Source organism: Diaporthe batatas, assembly GCF_019321695.1.
Source record: "Diaporthe batatas strain CRI 302-4 chromosome Unknown Contig00001, whole genome shotgun sequence".
Lineage (NCBI taxonomy): Eukaryota > Fungi > Ascomycota > Sordariomycetes > Diaporthales > Diaporthaceae > Diaporthe > Diaporthe batatas.
Window position 1 is genome coordinate 2,787,019 of NW_025408548.1, and position 18,574 is coordinate 2,805,592.

At 49.8% G+C, this 18,574-nt stretch overlaps 5 protein-coding genes across 5 annotated transcripts; 4 read left to right on the forward strand and 1 right to left on the reverse strand.

The window, feature by feature from the left end:
• Positions 1–1,150: 1,150 nt before the first annotated feature.
• On the forward strand, positions 1,151–3,808 carry KVR01_001049 (uncharacterized protein). Its single transcript, XM_044793359.1, has 7 exons — positions 1,151–1,405; positions 1,473–1,618; positions 1,733–2,002; positions 2,090–2,682; positions 2,741–2,851; positions 2,996–3,263; positions 3,325–3,808. Exons 1-7 carry the CDS (start codon positions 1,251–1,253, stop codon positions 3,579–3,581), a joined length of 1,800 nt encoding a protein of 599 aa, XP_044650998.1. The 5' UTR covers positions 1,151–1,250; the 3' UTR covers positions 3,582–3,808.
• A 4,694-nt stretch (positions 3,809–8,502) lies between these two features.
• On the forward strand, positions 8,503–10,141 carry KVR01_000334 (uncharacterized protein; the record flags this gene model as incomplete). Its single annotated transcript, XM_044789435.1, has 3 exons — positions 8,503–9,289; positions 9,390–9,893; positions 9,953–10,141. Exons 1-3 carry the CDS (start codon positions 8,621–8,623, stop codon positions 10,139–10,141), a joined length of 1,362 nt encoding a protein of 453 aa, XP_044650283.1. The 5' UTR covers positions 8,503–8,620.
• Positions 10,142–11,036: 895 nt separating this feature from the next.
• KVR01_000432 (uncharacterized protein) lies at positions 11,037–11,556 on the reverse strand (the record flags this gene model as incomplete). The annotated part of the gene is made up of 2 exons (XM_044782036.1): positions 11,037–11,072; positions 11,179–11,556. The coding sequence occupies 2 exons, from the start codon at positions 11,554–11,556 to the stop codon at positions 11,037–11,039; spliced, it is 414 nt and encodes a 137-aa protein (XP_044650381.1).
• A 2,259-nt stretch (positions 11,557–13,815) lies between these two features.
• On the forward strand, positions 13,816–15,272 carry KVR01_000351 (uncharacterized protein). The gene is made up of 4 exons (XM_044790096.1): positions 13,816–14,083; positions 14,150–14,186; positions 14,243–14,906; positions 14,969–15,272. The coding sequence occupies exons 1-4, from the start codon at positions 13,925–13,927 to the stop codon at positions 15,192–15,194; spliced, it is 1,086 nt and encodes a 361-aa protein (XP_044650300.1). The 5' UTR covers positions 13,816–13,924; the 3' UTR covers positions 15,195–15,272.
• Positions 15,273–15,665: 393 nt separating this feature from the next.
• KVR01_000321 (uncharacterized protein) lies at positions 15,666–16,700 on the forward strand (the record flags this gene model as incomplete). The annotated part of the gene is made up of 1 exon (XM_044792075.1): positions 15,666–16,700. The coding sequence occupies exon 1, from the start codon at positions 15,858–15,860 to the stop codon at positions 16,698–16,700; it is 843 nt and encodes a 280-aa protein (XP_044650270.1). The 5' UTR covers positions 15,666–15,857.
• Positions 16,701–18,574: the final 1,874 nt, after the last annotated feature.

Here is an 18,574-nt window from a genome sequence, read left to right on the forward strand (position 1 = left end):
GTACTTTCAATCAGTCTTTACACCCAGCTTCAAGGGATCATGTAAATTTTAGACACGATACAGAAGTACCTGTAGGAAAAATGAGCAAACCACAGAAAAGCTTTTCCACGGCCAGACGGTATGGATTCTTCACCAAAGGCTTCTTCGATGACCAAGGAATGGACCAAGTTATCGAATCAGAGGTACGCGACAGCGAGGGCAACTGGTCCCTGAAAAACTCTGGATTTTTTGTTTCAGCAAAAACGTTGTCACCTGGCTGGATGCAATGTACTCCCACGCCATATCGCATCCAACGCGTTCCTTGCCAGATACAGCCCGGGTCTGGTTGAAAATGGAGTGGGCAATAATTGAAAGCATGCAGGACTGCTGTAATTGAACATTATTCTCGAGAAGTTGTCTCATAATGATTTCACCCATTTGTGATATGGGCCTTCTGTGGGGAATTGTGTAGGAGGGTGTGGTGATTCTTTCAGCCGTGAAGACAGCGAACAAGTCCGCGTCAGATAATTATCACTGGGCATTTTGACTACAGCATCTATAGAAGCCCTGTTTCTTCAGTACTTTCTGATTCCTTTCAGTCATCAATCGCTTGCCAGCCCAGCAAGAATCTCTGAATGGTCTTGGACCATTCTCACCGGCGCGCAGCGTATCATGCTTGATGGCAGATACAATCCGAACTGTCTCCATTTTCCAGATTCAGGCTTTGAAGGGCAACTAGCCCGTCATCCGGATGACCCCTGCAGCCACGGGCGCCGCAAAGAATGATCAATCGCTCCTCAGTCGGCATTATAGTCAGAAAAAATGACACCTCCTCCCCCTCTGTGGCAAATGTTGCTGATCTGAGATAGAAATCATGGCAAGCTTTGATCTATGGGATTCACTGTCCCAGCTGCCAGGCTGCCCAGACGATCAACAGAAGCTTTGCGCTGAGACCCACTAATCGGCCCCCGTGGCGGTCTCGGCTGCCTCGGTGGTTCGCCCGCGATTCAGAGAGGCACCAATCCACAAGGGTCCCGGGGTTGCATCGAACTGTTCAGCTGCGTGGGACTAGCCACCCCATTTCCCGACCGAAGTGGAATGGCTTCCTGCAGTGCTACCCTCCGAAGCGGCTCCTTTCGTGAGGCCTGTCACCAACGACTCTTCTCTTTTCTTCCGCACTTCTCCTCTCGCAGGGCCTCATTGCTGCGCTTGCCTCCTGAGGGTTTTTCTTCAACAACCGTCCCAGAAACAATGGCCAGTCTCGTCCCAAGATGCCAAACAACATGAAAGGCCCAAGGCTCGGGCCGGGCCCATTTCCTGTCCGGGAGTGGTTGACGGCCTATTCCCACGGAGATGTTAATCGGCACGACTTGCTGAACCAGTGGCGCCAAGGTGATGACGGCTGGGTCAAACCCGCTCCCAAGGCGTAAGGACTGCATTTCATCCATCTTCTTGTTGTATGATCGCTCAAGCTGACATGGCTTTTGAGATAGGGGTCCGTACTTGACACATGTCAGATCCCTCACATCTCAATGGCCTCATCTCGAATTGCTCTGTGACTTCATGGACGTTGGCACGCATCCTATCAGATGGAACCCGCAAGCCCCGGGCGCATACCCGGCTGATCCTACAGAGAGAAGTATGCTCAACCTGTCCCTAGGCGTACTTCCTCAGATACTCAAAAGCTGGACAAGTCCCTGCTAAACTGCTCTTGCGGGCCTCGTCTTCGGACACAGCTGATGAAAATTTGCAGGCAAACGCAAACTAGAGCGAATGGCAAAAACCAATGTTTGCCTTCTTGAGTACCCAAGAGACGGACCTGGTGTCGAGGAAAAGCGATTCGATGATATCGACGAACTGAAAGACTGTCTTGCCGAGATGGGTGAGAACGACCATGTGAAAACGAGGCTGTTTGTGGTAGAGGACCTATCGCGCGACGTTATCGAGGCTCTCGGCTTCCACTTTAAGGTGGATCCTTCCTTTTTCCGAGAACATATTGTCGACTACGCTTGGTATAATACTAGTAGGTCCCATGAAATGGAACTTCGGAACTAGGGCACCGCTCAGGTGCCCGATACTCTGATAGCTCGACTGACAATGTTCGCGATAGGCGACTGGTGGCGTGACCCACCAAATCTGGACATCGTCAGCCGAACACAAAACTGGTTCCAGCTGCGTTTTGTGAGGGCGAGAAATTTTCTGAACAGCGATCTCTTTTTCCAGGGCGTAGAGGACTCCAAGAAGTTCAATGTCTTCCGCCGATTGGATCGTGATTTCAACAGCAACAATTTCTGGGACAAACATAACAAGGCAGAGGCCATGGTAGGCCTCACTCGGAGCAGGGCGACATGTTGGATCCAACCACCTGAGGAGAAGAACGGGGGAAAAGGCATCACATATGCTATCCTCTTACTGGATCCAACCTTGACAACCGGAAACCCATTGTGGCTTAAGTATCGAAATTGGGCCAAAATCCCAGCCGTGGGGGAATCTACTCCCAAAGGCACCGAGCCACCACCCAGTAACAACTTCTTCGAAGATTATATATACTGGGCCAAGAGGCCCGAAAGCTTCAACTACCCCGAATCAGGCAACTCCTCGTCTCCGATATGCGTCCCCACGCAGGTCCTACTGCACCTTGTCTGCACGGAGTGGCTCACCATGGTGGACTATATAAAGACACGTCTAAACCAGGTTGATTGGGTATGGTAACATGAAGATCATTCTCTTATTATTTGATGGCTAACTCGTTATGCCAAAGGGTATCGCTTTCCCAAACGACTTCCTGGAGAAAGAGGAGCAGATCGATGAGCATCTCACCAAGCTCCATCATTGGAGGCGCGTTGTGCCCCTCTACAGAGAGATGATCTCCGTAAGCAGTCCTATATAACAAAGACCACAGGGGTTACAGGTTTCAAGACGTGCTATGGCCACCTTGTCGCCTACCCTTCGCTGTGTTGGCGTGAAGCTACTGCTTTGTTTCTTTGATGGCTGACTCTGACTTGGAATGCTGTAGGAGACATTCCTGCGCGTATTCCGGGAGACGGCGCACCCCAACCGGATGCACCCCGGCCGGAACATGCACGAGCCTGTTCAAAAGCCTGCCAGTGCTCTAGGGCCGCTTATGGACACAGAATGCATCAACGCATACCAGCAGGACTTTGCTCTTGTGTTGGGATACATGGAGGAATTCCAGAACAGGATTGACCGGCTGACAGATGTAGTGATCGCGGCGATTAATCTCGCAGATTCGCGAAGGGGATACAAGGACAACAAGAATCTGCGTAAGTTATGTTATCCTCTTTTCTACTTGGTTACTTCAATCACAATGCTAACATGCCGAAGAATGGCTGACTTGGCTCGCAACGTTTTTTATTCCGCTCAGTTTTGTCGCAACGCTGCTCTCGATGACAACGGACCCCATTGAGGAACTTGGCCCCATCACCCGGCTTTGGGCAATCGTCGCGCTACCAAGTGGTCTCACAATAATGATAGTGGTGGGCGTCTTCAGCATAGCAAAGTGGAGACGGGGAATTCGGAGGTTCTTTTTTGAGTTTCCGTGGTTCGGGAAGGCGAGACCTTTCAACCCCAAGAGGACTTGAGGGGTCAAGCTTGTCGTTTATAATCAAGCCTGTCTGGGATGGAATCAAGAAAAAGTATGCTGGCAGAAGTCTACATAGGTCAGGGGATGTTCATCTCTCTTTTCGCATATATCACGACTTACGACTGCATGATAAACAGCGACCTTCACTGCTTTGAGGCTGTATAGGACAATCAACTTGGTTTCAGGACCATGAGAGCTTTGAAAAAACATTATTTGAGGTTCCAATTACGTAGTACCTGCTGATTTCGCTTCTATTCCGTATAGGTGCCGTCGGGAGCGATGCCTTCCAGCCTTGTCTGTACGGCGCGAGGCTGAGCCACGTGCCCACAGACGTACTGTATTCTCTTTCTACTATTATTAGCACTATTTTCTCAAGAGAACGGATATTTATATAGAAGAAAACGGCTAATATATAGGTATAAATACCCTTTAATACGCTAACCTTAATTTATATCACCTACTTATTATATAAAACTAAAATTTACACTTATTAACTATACTTTTAATTTTTTTAATTCTTCTATTATTACTTTTAATTTAATAGTTTATTACTTCTTTCCTTATCGTTACTTAAAACATTCTAGTAAGTCTTTAAATATTTAAATCTCCTTTTAAGTCTCCTTTTTATTATTAATAAAGTCCTTTATAATAAGGTTAACTTAGAGTAATTAGTTAATAGTTTTATAAGTATTTATATAAAGCTTTTTAATAATAAAAGAGTTTTATTTAATAGGTAAAGAAGAATTATAAGTTTATATAAAGGGGTATAAAAAGTATTTTATTTAAGTAGTATATATAGTTAAAGGAGGTTAAATAAAGCTTTCTAATTAATTATAATTTAAAAGAAAAGATAATATTTATATATTAACTATTTTTTCTTATATAAATATCCGTTCTCTTTAATTAATATAATAGACTATCTATATATATTAACTATAACATAGTAGAAACTTAATATAAATCGAGATAGAACATTTACACTTATTAAAATAGAGGGTATACTTAAGCCCTAAGGGATACCTCTTATAAAACAACCTCCTATAGGACAACCTCCTATAGGACAACCTCCTATAGGATAATCTGCTATAAGACAAGCTTCTATAGGAAAACATCTTATAAGATAACCCTCTGGAATAATTACTTGTGGTTTGGGGTGAAACTAAGCACTTTAATCTCCGAGTTCCCTGGTATGGGCGTACCCTCCGTTTTGGCGGGTGTGAATATCTGATCTCTATGAAAGAGCTTCGCCGTAGCTCCGAAACCATGCACCCGCCAGGGGAGCGTGGGTACAAGTATGGTGTTGCTGCTTGTCCAGAGGTTGTAGCTTCTTTTGGATGGCCAAGCCAGCCTCAGTTGCAACGTCGACACCATCACCACTGCAGACCGCCCATAAAAAGCTCTCATCATGAAGGCAAGTGTGTGGTAGATCACAGCGTCATCTACAGGCAATCAAACTGGCCACGCCCAAGGCCCTACATCGACATCATGTCCGGCGACGGGATGTGCTCGGACGGTTATATCATTTGAGCGATGAAGGTTGCCACGTCTCCCTGCATATACTCCGTCGTCCATGAAGCAGACCCAAAGGTCGAGACAGGTTTACAATACATGGCTGCTGGCGCCTTACGCTCCAAGACGTCGCAGGCAGCTCGAGCACAATGTCTTCTGCGAGGTAAGCGCTGCCACCATCGTTGTTTCTGACCGTGACGTCGACATTGATGCCAGTCCGTCTGGTAGGAGCAGGCTGAGGCTCTCGATAATAGTGCAAAGTCGGTCATTGATCTGGTGCACTGATTCCGTCTCCACAACACCACCTTCGTGAATAGGTTTTACCAGTCGCACCTAGAGTCGTATATGAAGACCATGAAATGCAAGCTCAAAGCGAACAGCCCAGAACGTGTGTCAGTGTTCGCGAAGGGTTCTAACGCTCTTTCCAAGAAGCTCGTCAGCTTCTTCAGTGACTGGAAGATATTCAGCGTAGAGTCCATGAATGTGAACGGCATGGGCACTGTCCTGCGATGTCACCCCGGACCTTGTCTCCCGGAAACGCGGTATCTGTGAGACCAAAGTGGTTTCATTCTTAATCCCCATATATATAAAATATACATAACACCTTTATATAATAGTAAATACTTAAAACTTGATATTTAAAGAAATATAATATTAATAATAATAAAAAGAAAATATAATATATTTATAAGTATATAGTTAAACTTTATATTATATAAATAAGGTTAAAAGGTATTACTCTTAATAATATTATATTAAAAGTTAGTAAAATAGTTATATAATAAAATTAGAATAATCTCTTAAAATAGTTTTTATAAAAAAAAGAATTCTATAATATAAAATTTAATAAGCTAGCTCTTCTTTATTAATATACTTATTATATAATTATTTAAATCTAATTTTATTAAATAAATTAATATAGTTCCTATTTTAAATATATAATTATTAATAAAATAATAATATTATAATAATAAATTTATTTAAAAAACCCTTTTATATAAATAAATTTAAGAACATATATTAAGTAATTATTAACTTTATACTTAAAATATAAGCTAGTAATTAGTCTAAAAGCTAAGAAGATAATAAATAAATAAATAGTTAAATAAAAAATATAATATAGCTAAAGCCCTATGAGACTAAAATTTAGCCAGGTCTGACGTCGCATGAGCACGGCGACCCGCAGCTATCCTTAAACGTATATAGAATAGCACCGTATGAAGGCGCCATGGTCTTCCTTTTTACTGATCAAGTACGGATGCCGAAACGCCCGGCACTCTTATAAGTGAAACAGGGGATGTTGTCTTCGGCTAATTATAAACAACCGGATACTGTGCATTTCGCTGGTCCAAGTAGAAACTAATACTGGGTTAGAGGTCTTCCTTATCCATCCATTTGTTCTATTTGGGTCCGTCCTGGCCACGTGCCGAAACCAACATTGAAGCTCATCAATTCAGTCAATGGAGGATGACCATGATGTCTGACGTGTTTTTTGTAAATTGCTCAAAAGGGGCTTTCAAGGGAATAGAGTTTATCTTCATCAGTTGGGGATAAACATCCTTGCAAGTGATCGGGCGCGTAGTCCTGGAAAGGCTGCTGCTTCGTCCATCACTTGAAGATGTGGGCCTGTTTGACCGACACCCTGCCGAGGTTGCTATTGAGCTATTAACAAACGACCAAACGACTCGGATTGCACAAATGACTCGATTGTCCGAAGTTACGTTGTTAACTGAACGATAGTGTGCTGTTAGACTTCATCACCATCAGACTCCTTCCCCTTTTCTCTTATACACAGTATATCACCTCCCAGATTTCACCTTTACTCCGACCTTGGAAGGCTGTCCTACTGCCTAATTCACTCGAAAAGCTTGAGCTGTGCCAGACCCTGAGTATGCAAGCGCCGGCGTGGGTCGATGAGTGTGTTTCATGCATGACGAGTCAACCCGGGACCCCGGCAGTCCGGTGGAGACCTATTTGACCCCAGATCATCCGATCTCCGGACCGCGAAATCAACTGCAGAGCAACACTTGGGGATCAACACTCCCAGGGCAGGCTACTTTTTCCACCAAGGACAGTCGAGCGACGACCAGAATGAAGATCCATACTGCAGGATTTACGTACACCCTGCTGGCTTGTGGGGAGAACAAATGTGACAGTTGCAAATTTCAGTGAGACAACTTTTTTCGGAAACAACTTCAGGAATCCGACCGGAGACCGACTGACGACCAAGGTCAATCCCTCAGTGAATGTGCACAACTTGGTCTAGTGAGGCACAAGCCTGCGTTCAAGCCCTTTCGGAAGGACCGCAATTGCTTCACCTCGCAGCAATGGGAATGATGCTGCCAGATGCTCACTGGGCTGTGTGGGATGAGACCATTCAGCCCTATCACCAGGATCAAGCTTCACCGCCAAAGCGAGCGAAGTCAATCTCAAGGTCGTCCTAATTGCACCACTCACAATGCGACCGGTGACAATGCGGCTCAAATGGTTTATGCATGAAGCCTTCCACAATGGTCTCCGGTAGCGACTTGGTGCCAAGGTATGTGTACACTACCGGCAGTCGGTATAGGACGGACGGTGATTGAAGTTCTTCCGGACTTGGTCGACTTACTCGGTTACCACTGAAAAAAATGGGTCGAGCTTGTTGCCAACAGACTACCCTGCCAGCAACACGTCACTTGCTGCCCTGAGTCTTGCAGAGTGCTCATTCTCGAGCAAAGCGAAATCGTTGGACTCTCGGCAAAGCGAGAGACCACGGGGAACAGTCGACGGCCCTGTGGGCGGTCCACCGCCGCATCACGGCTCAAGGGGCAGATCTTCGCTGAAGGTAGCATTTCGGCCCCGTCGAAACAAAACATCAGCTGTTCCATACAGAGGAGCAGCTCACGTCCCCACCGATTCCCGCACAATCTGCCCACCAGCATCATCCCAGGCTGCTTGTCAGGCACAAGCTTTGTGTCCAAGAAAGGCAAGCCTTTGCCGCTGTGGAGAAACCCTGCGATTCGATCGCCTGGGGTAGAAATTACTGTTTAGGCATGGTCTCACTAAACATGATGCTTCCATCAGGGGTAACATCCCGTCAACCTCCCCTGCAGGTGTTACTCTAAGCGAACTTTAATCCCGTTGACGCCGCCGACCGAACCCGGGACGACTCATGGCGGCTACTGCGACGCAGACTGTGGACTTCGTCTGGTGAGGTTCGGGATTGGGGCCCTGACCGAGTCCCGACTCCATCTTGGAAGATTGCAGTGGAAGCGCATGGGTTGATGGAGGAATGACGGCGCGACTTCTCCATTGACACCGCCTCGGACCATGTGTAGAGCTTCATTGAGGATGACCCTGGTGGATTGCCGCCGGGAGTATGGACAGCCCTGCCGAGGAGGAGGTGTCGTGTTTCTGGTATAAGTACAGACAACATCCCGCTCGCCTAGACATCGATCTGGGACATCCTCATCATCAGCAAGTCTGGTTCAGCACTACATTCCTTTTCTTCAAACCCTTTTCCAACTATCTTCTGTCTTTCCCAAGATGGCTCAGCGAGCTGCCCTTGTTTCTGCCCTCTTCGCCGCGGCGAGCCGCGCGCAGCAAGCCTGCACATCCACCACCGAGACCAAGCCGTCCTTGAGCTGGGCCCAGTGCACCGCTTCTGGCTGCACAAACACCTCTGGAAGCGTTACCATTGATTCCAATTGGCGATGGACTCACGATACCTCTGGTTATACCAACTGCTACACGGGGAACGAGTGGAACGCGGAACTCTGTCCTGACGACAAGACCTGCGCGGCCAACTGCTGCGTTGATGGCGCTGATTACGAGGCGACCTACGGCATTACGTCCGACGACACTGCACTGAAGCTCAGCTTTGTCAAACAGAGCGCTGATAAGAACATCGGTAGCCGTACTTTCCTAATGGCTTCCGACACTGAGTACCAGATGTTTGACCTTCTGGGCAAGGAGTTCACCTTTGATGTCGACGTCTCTAAGCTGCCTTGCGGCCTTAATGGAGCCCTGTACTTTGTCTCCATGGATGCTGATGGTGGAAAGTCCAAGTATCCGGGCAATAAAGCCGGTGCTGAGTATGGAACTGGCTACTGTGATGCTCAGTGTCCTCGCGACCTGAAGTTTATCAACGGCCAGGCAAACGTGGACGGTTGGACCCCCTCTTCCAACGATGCCAATGCCGGCGTTGGTAATCACGTAAGCAGCATTCTCCTCCTTCCACGGATCCCCGTCTTTCATGCCCCGAATGGACCCCAGAACGCAATACTCGACTGTCCGTATGGCTAACATGTATCAGGGCTCCTGCTGTGCCGAGATGGACGTCTGGGAGGCCAATGTCGTCTCTACTGCACTTACACCTCATCCGTGCTCAGAACCCTCGCAAAGCATGTGTGAGGGCGATAGCTGCGGCGGTACTTATTCGTCTGAGCGAAACGCTGGCGTCTGCGATGCCGATGGATGTGACTTCAACCCTTACCGCTTCGGAAACACCTCTTACTACGGCAAGGGCTCTGAGTTCGTCGACACAAACAAAGTCTTCACTGTCGTGACTCAGTTCCTCACTGATGACGCTGGTGCCCTGAGCGAGATCAAGCGCTTCTACGTCCAGGATGGCAAGACCATTGGCAACGCCGAGTCCGACCTGGAGGGCGTTTCTGGCAACTCCATCACGCCTGAGTTCTGCACCGCCCAGAAGGCCGCCACCAACAACACCGACGTCTTCAAGGAGAAGGGCGGCTTTGACGGCATGACGACCGCGATGAAGTCAGGAATGGTGCTTGTCATGTCTCTGTGGGACGATGTAAGTTTCTCAAACCAAATCTGGATCTCATATTGACTGGTACTAACGATAACCCTCAGCACTATGCCAACATGCTCTGGCTCGACTCCACCTACCCAACCGACTCCACCCAGCCCGGTGCCAAGCGTGGTACTTGCGCCACCAGCTCCGGAGCTCCTGCCGACATCGAGACGAGCGCGGCCGATGCCACAGTGGTCTACTCCAACATCAAGTTCGGCGAAATTGGCAGCACATTCAAGGCCCTCTAAATTGGCAGCCCCGATGAAATCCACCGTAGTTCCCGAGCGGTGGGATGGAAGACGCGCTGTTGCATCACAACCAACACATGATCTCCGACGAGCCTGATCGCGGAGTCGTGGCGCAAGATAGAAGACTCATTTTTGCTTTCTGCAGGACATATAGCATTTCCATGTATATAGCTGAACCGACATAGGCTTTGCTGATTACAATTTAGGGAGACTTCTGCCTCTCCAATCTCTTCCTCGCTGCTGGGACATGCTCGAGAGGACCAATTCTGAAAGCATTCACAGTGATGGTTACTTCTGGTATTGAAAGGTCCATATCATATTTGAGAAGCCAGGGTGATCAGGAAATGATATCACTGCTAAATTGCTACGACTAGAAGTCCCGAACAATATTCTCTAAAGTTCTAGGGCGAAGGTGTGAGACACCATATAATGCCCTACCCAGTGTTTCTAACTTGGAACGGTCAGGTCCTAGGGAAACTCCGGGTAGCAACGAGCAACATCTAACTCATATCGACGAAAATCTTCTACTTCCACCGGAGAGCGCTGCGGGATGTACTCTTCAGAGCGCCACGCCGCCGGCGCCGTGGATGCTTGCTTTTCAGAAGAATTGAGTCGCCCAGTCTGGCCCGCGTTGCCATCAACTCCTCGTTTCTTGAAATGCCGGCGGTATAAGATCCACCCCCCCAGGGCGATAAAAATGGCTGCAATAAGGGATCCAATGGCGATCCCCACCGACACGCCGGCAGAGAGCCCGGATGTAGGGCTGTTTCTTGGAGTGTTGCTTGGAATAGTGCTTGAACTGGTGCCGGCAACGATGCTAGGAATCGTGCTGGCGCTGGTTCTTGGGGTGCTGCTGTTTCTATTTCTGTTGCTGGGTCCGAGGCTGAGGCTGAGGCTACTGGTGCTGGTTGTTGTGGTTGTTGATGGGACACTACTGCTAGCTGTAGCACTGGCACTCAGAGTCTGAATATCATGTTTATTGTCAGTATCATTTCACTGCCATCACTTTGTCTTTGCTGCGATGAAGGGAAGCCTACCGAAGCCAGTGGCGATATCGGGACCCCAAACGCCCACATACTCCGGTTGGGCATATACGTCGTCACGTAGGAGAATATGCCCGTCGTCGTCAACCGGGTCAGAACTGTCGAACTGCCATACAGCACATAAAGTGATGAAGCAGTGAACGTCGCATCCGTAGACGGCACTGAGTCTCCAAACTTTGTCAGGGTCACCGTGCGGATGGTCGAGTATGAGGAAATCGATGTGACGCAGGCCGCTGTCCAGGACCAGAAGGACTGGTAGTCGCACTTGTAGGAGGCGTCGCTAGGGAAGCACTCAATCGTCAGGGACACGGAGAACAGTTTGATTATGAAGTCATAGCGACTGTTCTCATTTTGTTTCGTTCTCCTTTTCATTTTTTTTCAAAAAAAAACAAACAAAAAAAAACAGAAACAAAAAGGGCAAATGACAACATTGAATATGGATCATATACTAACCCAGTAGCTTGAGGACAACAGATAGTTGACCAGGAGGATGAATAATAATCCGTCGTGCACGCAGCAGTGAATCCATCTGGGCAAGTGTCCGTTGTGTATACTTGGCCCAGAGTTGGAGTGAAGCCTGGAGGATAGCATGATGAGGTTTGATCCGGTGGACCTAGTACTCCCATTCCGAATTGGCTATCTTTCCAGAGCCATATGTCACTGGCATTTTGGCAAGACGCATCTGGACTCCAGTCAGCTGGTATCGTATCTGCGGTAACAGCCATGCTACCGTCTAGCGGACAAGTTCTTGCCCGAGCTGAGTGTGTCACAAGTGTCGTGACGGACCAAAGCAGGGCTGACTTGGCAAGAAAAGGAGGTCAGGAGATGCGTGCGGCGGGAGGCCCCAGTGTTATACGAGCAGTGGGACTTCCTGGCCAAGATTCTTCACCGTCACACATGAAATCAATGACAACTGTTGACGACAACTGGGTGATATCGAGCAGCGACTTTGCTTGGCCGGCGCCTCTCGCTACCACAAAATGCCTCAACAACCACTCTCGATGAATGACTGTCGTCGCATCGGACTATCGTGTTCCCAAGTCTCTCTTTCGCCCCCATATTTCTCGCCAGGCAGCAAGCGCATGAGGACAGAAAGATGCGCCATGACCAATCGGGGGCGTAAGCCGTGAGAAGATTTGCCCTCGTCTCCAGCACTTGAGTGCTGGCTATGGCCGATCGCAGGCTCTTCCGAGTTGCGCATCGAGTAGATTCGACGAGGTTGGCCGAGCTATGGGGGCGGCGACCTTTCGAGCCTCCATCCGACCTGAGGCAGCGGGGGAGGGTGCCCAGGTGGTGGTCGTGGGGTCGTGAGCGCGAGCACTCAGCCTTACTAAGTACTGGGCGTCGGTGCCACGGGTTTCGGCATGGGGTAGCACACGAGCCATGACTGGTTATAAGAGCGCGTGGGTGCTGCACGGTACCTTCATGCAACACGGGCCAGCTGCGTAGTCCGGGGGGGGGGGCGCACAAAGAGTCTGAAGTCATCTGTTCAGCGTGCTCTATTATTTTCCACTCCAAAGGATGCAAATTACCTACCTAGGCCCCTGCACAGCCGAGAATCAAATATCACAACAGAGGATTACAAATGACTTGGCGAGAACAGCAAGAAACAACGATATCCACGATGCTAATAGACGAAAGAAAAAAAAAAAAAAGGAGAACCAAGTTCCTTGGCTCGGATCTATCACCCGTCGGGCGCCCGCGGCGATCTCCCATGTGGCTGGCGGCACGGCACGCGGCAAGCACGCACCGCACGATTCGGCTGTGCTCGAGTCGTCCAGCGGGCCATGCTGGGCAATCCTGGCGGTCGCTTTGGCTCGGCGGAAGCTTGACCGGTCTTGACCATCAGTGCGACTCATAGCACTCGCAGCGCTGTGACGCGCATGACGACGCGCATGCTGATGAACACTCTCTATCATCAAAGTACAATAGATATGACTAATGGATGTCGGACATGCTATCAATCCACACAAGAGAGTTTAACTAATTATTATGCATTCACGGTTGTTCTTGGAGGGGCTGGCAGATCTGGTATCGAGCATCGACCATGGCTGAGTTGGGGCGGGGCCATTGATCTCCATGATACTGTGCTCAGGTGGAGTGTCACCGTATCAGTTTTGGGATGGTTCGAGGCGAGGCAGCATCTATAGTTGCATATTGGTAAAGTAGACCCTACAGCTTGAAGATAATGTAAGTATTGCTTGCTCAGGTGACAGTAATACCCACGTGATCTGACCGTCTTATGGACGCACTTGAGCACGGTCTCGTGCCGTGAGGTTTGGATATCATTTAGCTAGGCAGCCCTGAGGAGATTAAAATAGATGCTTAAATGAAGTTACCAATTTAGATACTAACAGAACTGAAAAGTCTGCCTAGGTACTGCCATTAAGATTGGTACTTGTATCAGATCACATTTTGATGGTTGTATGCTGGAGTTCACGTGTCGGCCCGACAAGACTTCTGAAACAGTGACAACCCGGAGAGCCTCGCGCTCGGGGTTCACGGACACCTCATCTGATCTCGGCTCCCCGCTACGCTTCTCGGCAGCCACGTTAGCCCGTTGGTATCGCTTTTGAAACATGACCTTAATTCAACCTTCTGTCAACAGCCCTATGCTTTCACTTTCAGCATCAAACGTCGTAGAAACTCTGCCGCCGCAGCTACCCAGTTGATCAGGCAAGCCCTGCGCACTTGTGCACACCCCGACTTCTCGGCATCGTGGCTACACACTTCATTTGCCATGTCGAACCGGCCGATCTGTGGATCAGACACGCCAGATCCATGGATCGTGGCGGCGCACGGCAAATTCTACCTCACCTTCACCCTCGGCAACCGAGTTGAGATCTGGCAGTCAGCACAGCTCGAGAACTTTTGGGAGTGCCAGAAGAGTATCATCTGGGTGTGTCTCATCAGATTAAGAACACACTATTCCTTGAAATGGCTGTTAACACAGAATTCTGCATAGCAACCAACGCCTGGCTCGCAGTGGAGTGCCGACATCTGTAAGTCCCTTGCAGCAACTCATCGGCTCCTGCTTGGATGACTGACCGAGTTCAAGGGGCACCCGAGCTTCACTATCTCAATGGGGTATGGTACATCTACACTTGCGCGGCCCCTCCAGGTGTCGGGAACCCAGGCCATCGCACCGTGCTATTGAAATCCTCTAACCCGGACCCTATGGACCCCAGCGGTTGGCAGTTCCTTGGTCCTCTGCATGGGATGCCCGATCATTGGGCTATTGACGCGACGGTCTTCTCGGTCAACGGCCACGACCTTTACTGTTGCTGGTCGGGATGGCCGCTCGGGGATCACAGCGACACTCAGCAGGACCTCTTCCTCATCAAGATGGCATCACCCGAAGAGGCCATCCTAGATACGCTTGTCTGCATCTCTAAGGCGGAGCATTCTTGGGAGCGGCCTGACGACGGGCGGCGAGGCGTGAATGAGGGACCAACGTGGGTCAACTTTTCTGGGTTCCGCGGCATCGTCTACTCGGCCCACGGGAGCTGGACCAGCGATTATAAATTGGCCTTGTTGGCCCTGACCGGGCAGGACCCTCTGCGGCCAGAGAGCTGGACCAAGAGGCAGGCACCATTGCTCGTGAGCGACCGGCACCGAGGCGGCCCCTTTGGTCCTGGTCACGCCAGCTTCCTGCCGAGCCCGTACAACGACGGACGGATATTCTGCGTCTATCACGGGACTGAGAAGGAGGGCGAGGGCTGGCAAGTTGTTGCTCCATAGTCCTGCAGGGGACCGCCGTGCTGACAAGATGAACTCGGAACAGGAACAATAGGAAGGCTCGAATCATGAGCCTGGGCCAAGAATGCTTCGGACCCAATGCCTCACCCGTGTGTTGCTCTTACCAGGGCGGTTTCCCGGGTGTCGGGCCTGCGGGTGGCAACACGCGCAATAAGGTTGAAGACACGATTGGCAAGATTGTGGACAAGGCCCCTTTGCAGGTCCGAGGCCAGCTGCAGGGCATGTTTGGGAAGGCTAAGAAGTTCTTTTAGTTGTTGTGGGCATCCTCAACAACTCGAGATTCGCATCTTCAGTCAGGAACAATCTCTTTGATAGGATGAAAGGCTTGGAACGTACTACATATGTACATACTTTCCAGGCAAACGCCCAAGCCGCAGTCAACGGAGGCATCGCTAAGACCTCGGTTCTCCCATACCAACTCCAACTGTCCCGCTGTTAATACACTTCCGGCTTCACTCCCATGAACACCAACATAGGTAGTCGTACCCAGACACTTGGATTCTCTCACTGTGACCATTTCTCCACTACAACAATGGCCAAGGTGTGTGGTGCAGGTGTGACTCCTTCCCGGCCTCTGCGGGCCAATTTTGGGTCCCGCTCGCTTGCCCTGCGCCCCCTAATAAGCCCACCCCAAGGCAGCCAGCCTACCGGTAGAACACCAATGTGCATAGCCACCTTCACCTCAACACCAACATGATCACCCACCAACAGAGCAATGTAATCTCGGCGTACTTTTTTGGCTTTCCCTATGACTTGTGCCCTTTGGTGCATTCTCTATTTAAGCGTGCCCCAGACAGCTGCCACGACATTTCTTCTGCTGCCACCGATCGGTTCACTAGTATTCCTCATTCGCTCATTGCTACTGGCCACGGCACCTGACCAACACTTCTTTGCAAGACTCTTCCCACTGCACAATGTCTGGGGGTGAATCTTCAGCCTCGGTCATCGACAAGACCTCCACCGATCCAAAGGATGCCATCCTCACTGTCGCTCATCAACACTCTCTGTTCAAGCAGAGATCCCTAGACACCGCGCAACGTCACCTGGAGACCGTGAAGGAAAGAGGTGGCGAAATGCGTGTCTGCTTGCTTGGAGACTCCATGTTCGAGCGCATGTCAACCACCGGCCAATGGGAGACTCTTGAGCCATTTCCGTCAGAGCCCATGTTGCCCCAGTTAGACATCGACGACCCGGTCAGCCGCGCCCGATCGCGTGGTGTTGCCAACTTCGGCTGCGGCGGCGACAAAATTGAAAACATACTTTTCCGTGTAGTCGGAAATAAGGAATTGGCTCTGGAAGGGTTGACGGAGAAGTTGCATCCCTCAGGCGACACTCAACGGCCTCCGAGGCTTTGGGTCATCCATGCAGGCACAAATAATCTCAAGCCTAAAAAGGGTCTCGATAGCAAGAGCCTGTGTGCAATGGAGACTCTGCTTTGCACGTTGCACCATCTGACAAGTCCGGGCACAAGATTCTTGTTGACCGGGCTGTTCTACCGCAAGGACATTCGAAATGAGCTCGTCGATGAGGCAAACAAACAATTGCGGGAGCTTGTCATCAAGCTCCAGGACAGATCCACTGTTGATTTATTCGAAGTACAGCCACGGACCTTCGAGTTCTTAGCACCAGAACTGGATTGGGACACCACAACCAGCTTGCTGGACGACCATGTCCACTTGAATTTGGAAGGCTACCGCATCTGGATGAAGAAGTTGCAGCCAAAAATAGAGCAAATGATGGGCTTCTCACCACCATAGCTGGTGTGAAAGTAGATAATTAATATGAAACTACGATCATTACTTTTGTGCTTATCCCGATTCACACCGGAATGACCACATATTGAGTTGCTAAGCTGGTGGCGGCAGACAGCGAACAACATGTGCAATACTTCGATAACGTGGCTGCATTTCTTACCATTCGTGAGATGTATGCGGTACCCTTCATCTAGTCGTCCGGTATCTCTCCCCAACGTCCATGGATCTTGTGGGACACCTGACTGTATGTCCTCGGGCGTATACGGAATAGAAGCGAAACCACTTACTGCCGCGTGTGTGGTAGCATCCTGCGGTCCACCCCGCCAGCATATCCTCCTATAGGACCACAGCCTCGTATAAGAAGTTGGGATATTTCCTGATTAGTCAATGTTCTAAGGATCATTCATCTACAGTAAACTCTCCTGTGTGGTGGTAGCCATGGATCTTGCAGGATCTTGCGCTGCAGGAGATCCTCCGTAGGATAATCTCGCACGAGGCGATGGGACAAACCCCTCTCGGAAAACCTCCTCTGGGACAGTCGCCTGCAGGATACCTGTCTATGAGATCTACCTAATGACATCCCATGATACAAGTTTCAGCCCCTTATTGGACACTCGTCTTCATCTGTGAGACTGCCTCTTTCAGGATACCTAGGTACCCCCCTATGTAATAACGTTCTGTAGGGCAACTTTCTACAGAAGCTAATGTCATACTAGATACTGGCGAAATAATCCAGCAATTGGGACTCGGCTACCACATGTGCTTGCTTTTGAAGGCGTGGCGATGATATGGTAATAATATACGTGACTCCCCAGGAGTGATTTCAATGCCCAGGTGGGCCCTGGGCAGTATACGGTTCTCAGGCAATGCCTGTGCGCCTGGTGAGATTGCTCATGGGACCGAGACACGTTTGTTTGAATGTGAGCACTAATAAATGGGCCTCGTGTCTGGTGTTTGGGCTTACTCACTGCCCTGCCCTGAAACCCACCCGAGTATTGTAGAGCAACTTTGTCGCATATCTCGCATGCATTGGATAATCATCCGGGTGCCCCACACCGGTCTACGAACCATAGGCCATTCAGTATAGGCTGTTTCGACATAATTGCAAGGCAGATAAACTTAAACAAGCACGTGGGAGCAACCTTTGGGGGCAATCTCCGCGAGCATGCAGCCAATGGTATCCCCCATGCTGGCAATGCAACATGCAGCGCGGCGGTCTGCTGTGACATCGCCTGGCTGGACGCCCGTGTCCTTGATGGGCAAGTACAAAGAGCAGTCTTGGGTGTCGTCCTCGCGGTCACGGGTCGGAGTCCTCCTGCGCTCCCTGCAGTAGTTCTTTATCCCGTCGGAGAGTTTCTACGTACAACTAACTGCATCTGATACTTAGGACGTGTGCCTGATGTAATGATCAATGCTTACCAACAGCCCTAGGTATGGTCACACACGCAGCCGTTGAGTACCAGAACATCCTGACACTGTGGCTGATATTTGATGCGAGAGGTAAGCTGGTGGCCAAGGCGGAAATTGTTCTGAAGTGTTGGGCATGTTCGTCTCATAGTTAGGTGTCCCGACAAGCGAGATGGACCGCCTTGCTAGGAGGACCAGTATTTGTCTTGCAATCACGGCACTTGATGCATCCGATGCGTTCTCGTTCGATGAAGCGCATCGTTCATTGGTGAGATTATCCCCCAGCCCTGCAGTGCGTCACTGCATGGGGGAGGGAGGTTCGGGTTGGTAGCACTCGAGCAGGAGGTGTGGAAGGGGTGGGTGAGGGGAGGGGGTGTTGGAGGAGTGATATTGTCGCCAGGCTTGTGGAAGGAAGGGTCGGGGGCGCCGGGTGGTTGGAGGAGGATCGCATGATGAGACAAGACGGCAAG

Coding starts and splice junctions, on each gene's coding strand:
- KVR01_001049 (XM_044793359.1), top strand. CDS start 1,251: ATGCCAAACAACATGAAAGGCCCAAGGCTCGGGCCGGGCCCATTTCCT. Junction 1,619..1,732: donor GGCTGATCCTACAGAGAGAA/GTATGCTCAACC, acceptor GAAAATTTGCAG/GCAAACGCAAACTAGAGCGA. Junction 3,264..3,324: donor CAAGGACAACAAGAATCTGC/GTAAGTTATGTT, acceptor AACATGCCGAAG/AATGGCTGACTTGGCTCGCA.
- KVR01_000351 (XM_044790096.1), top strand. CDS start 13,925: ATGTCGAACCGGCCGATCTGTGGATCAGACACGCCAGATCCATGGATC. Junction 14,187..14,242: donor GCAGTGGAGTGCCGACATCT/GTAAGTCCCTTG, acceptor ACCGAGTTCAAG/GGGCACCCGAGCTTCACTAT. Junction 14,907..14,968: donor GAGAAGGAGGGCGAGGGCTG/GCAAGTTGTTGC, acceptor AACTCGGAACAG/GAACAATAGGAAGGCTCGAA.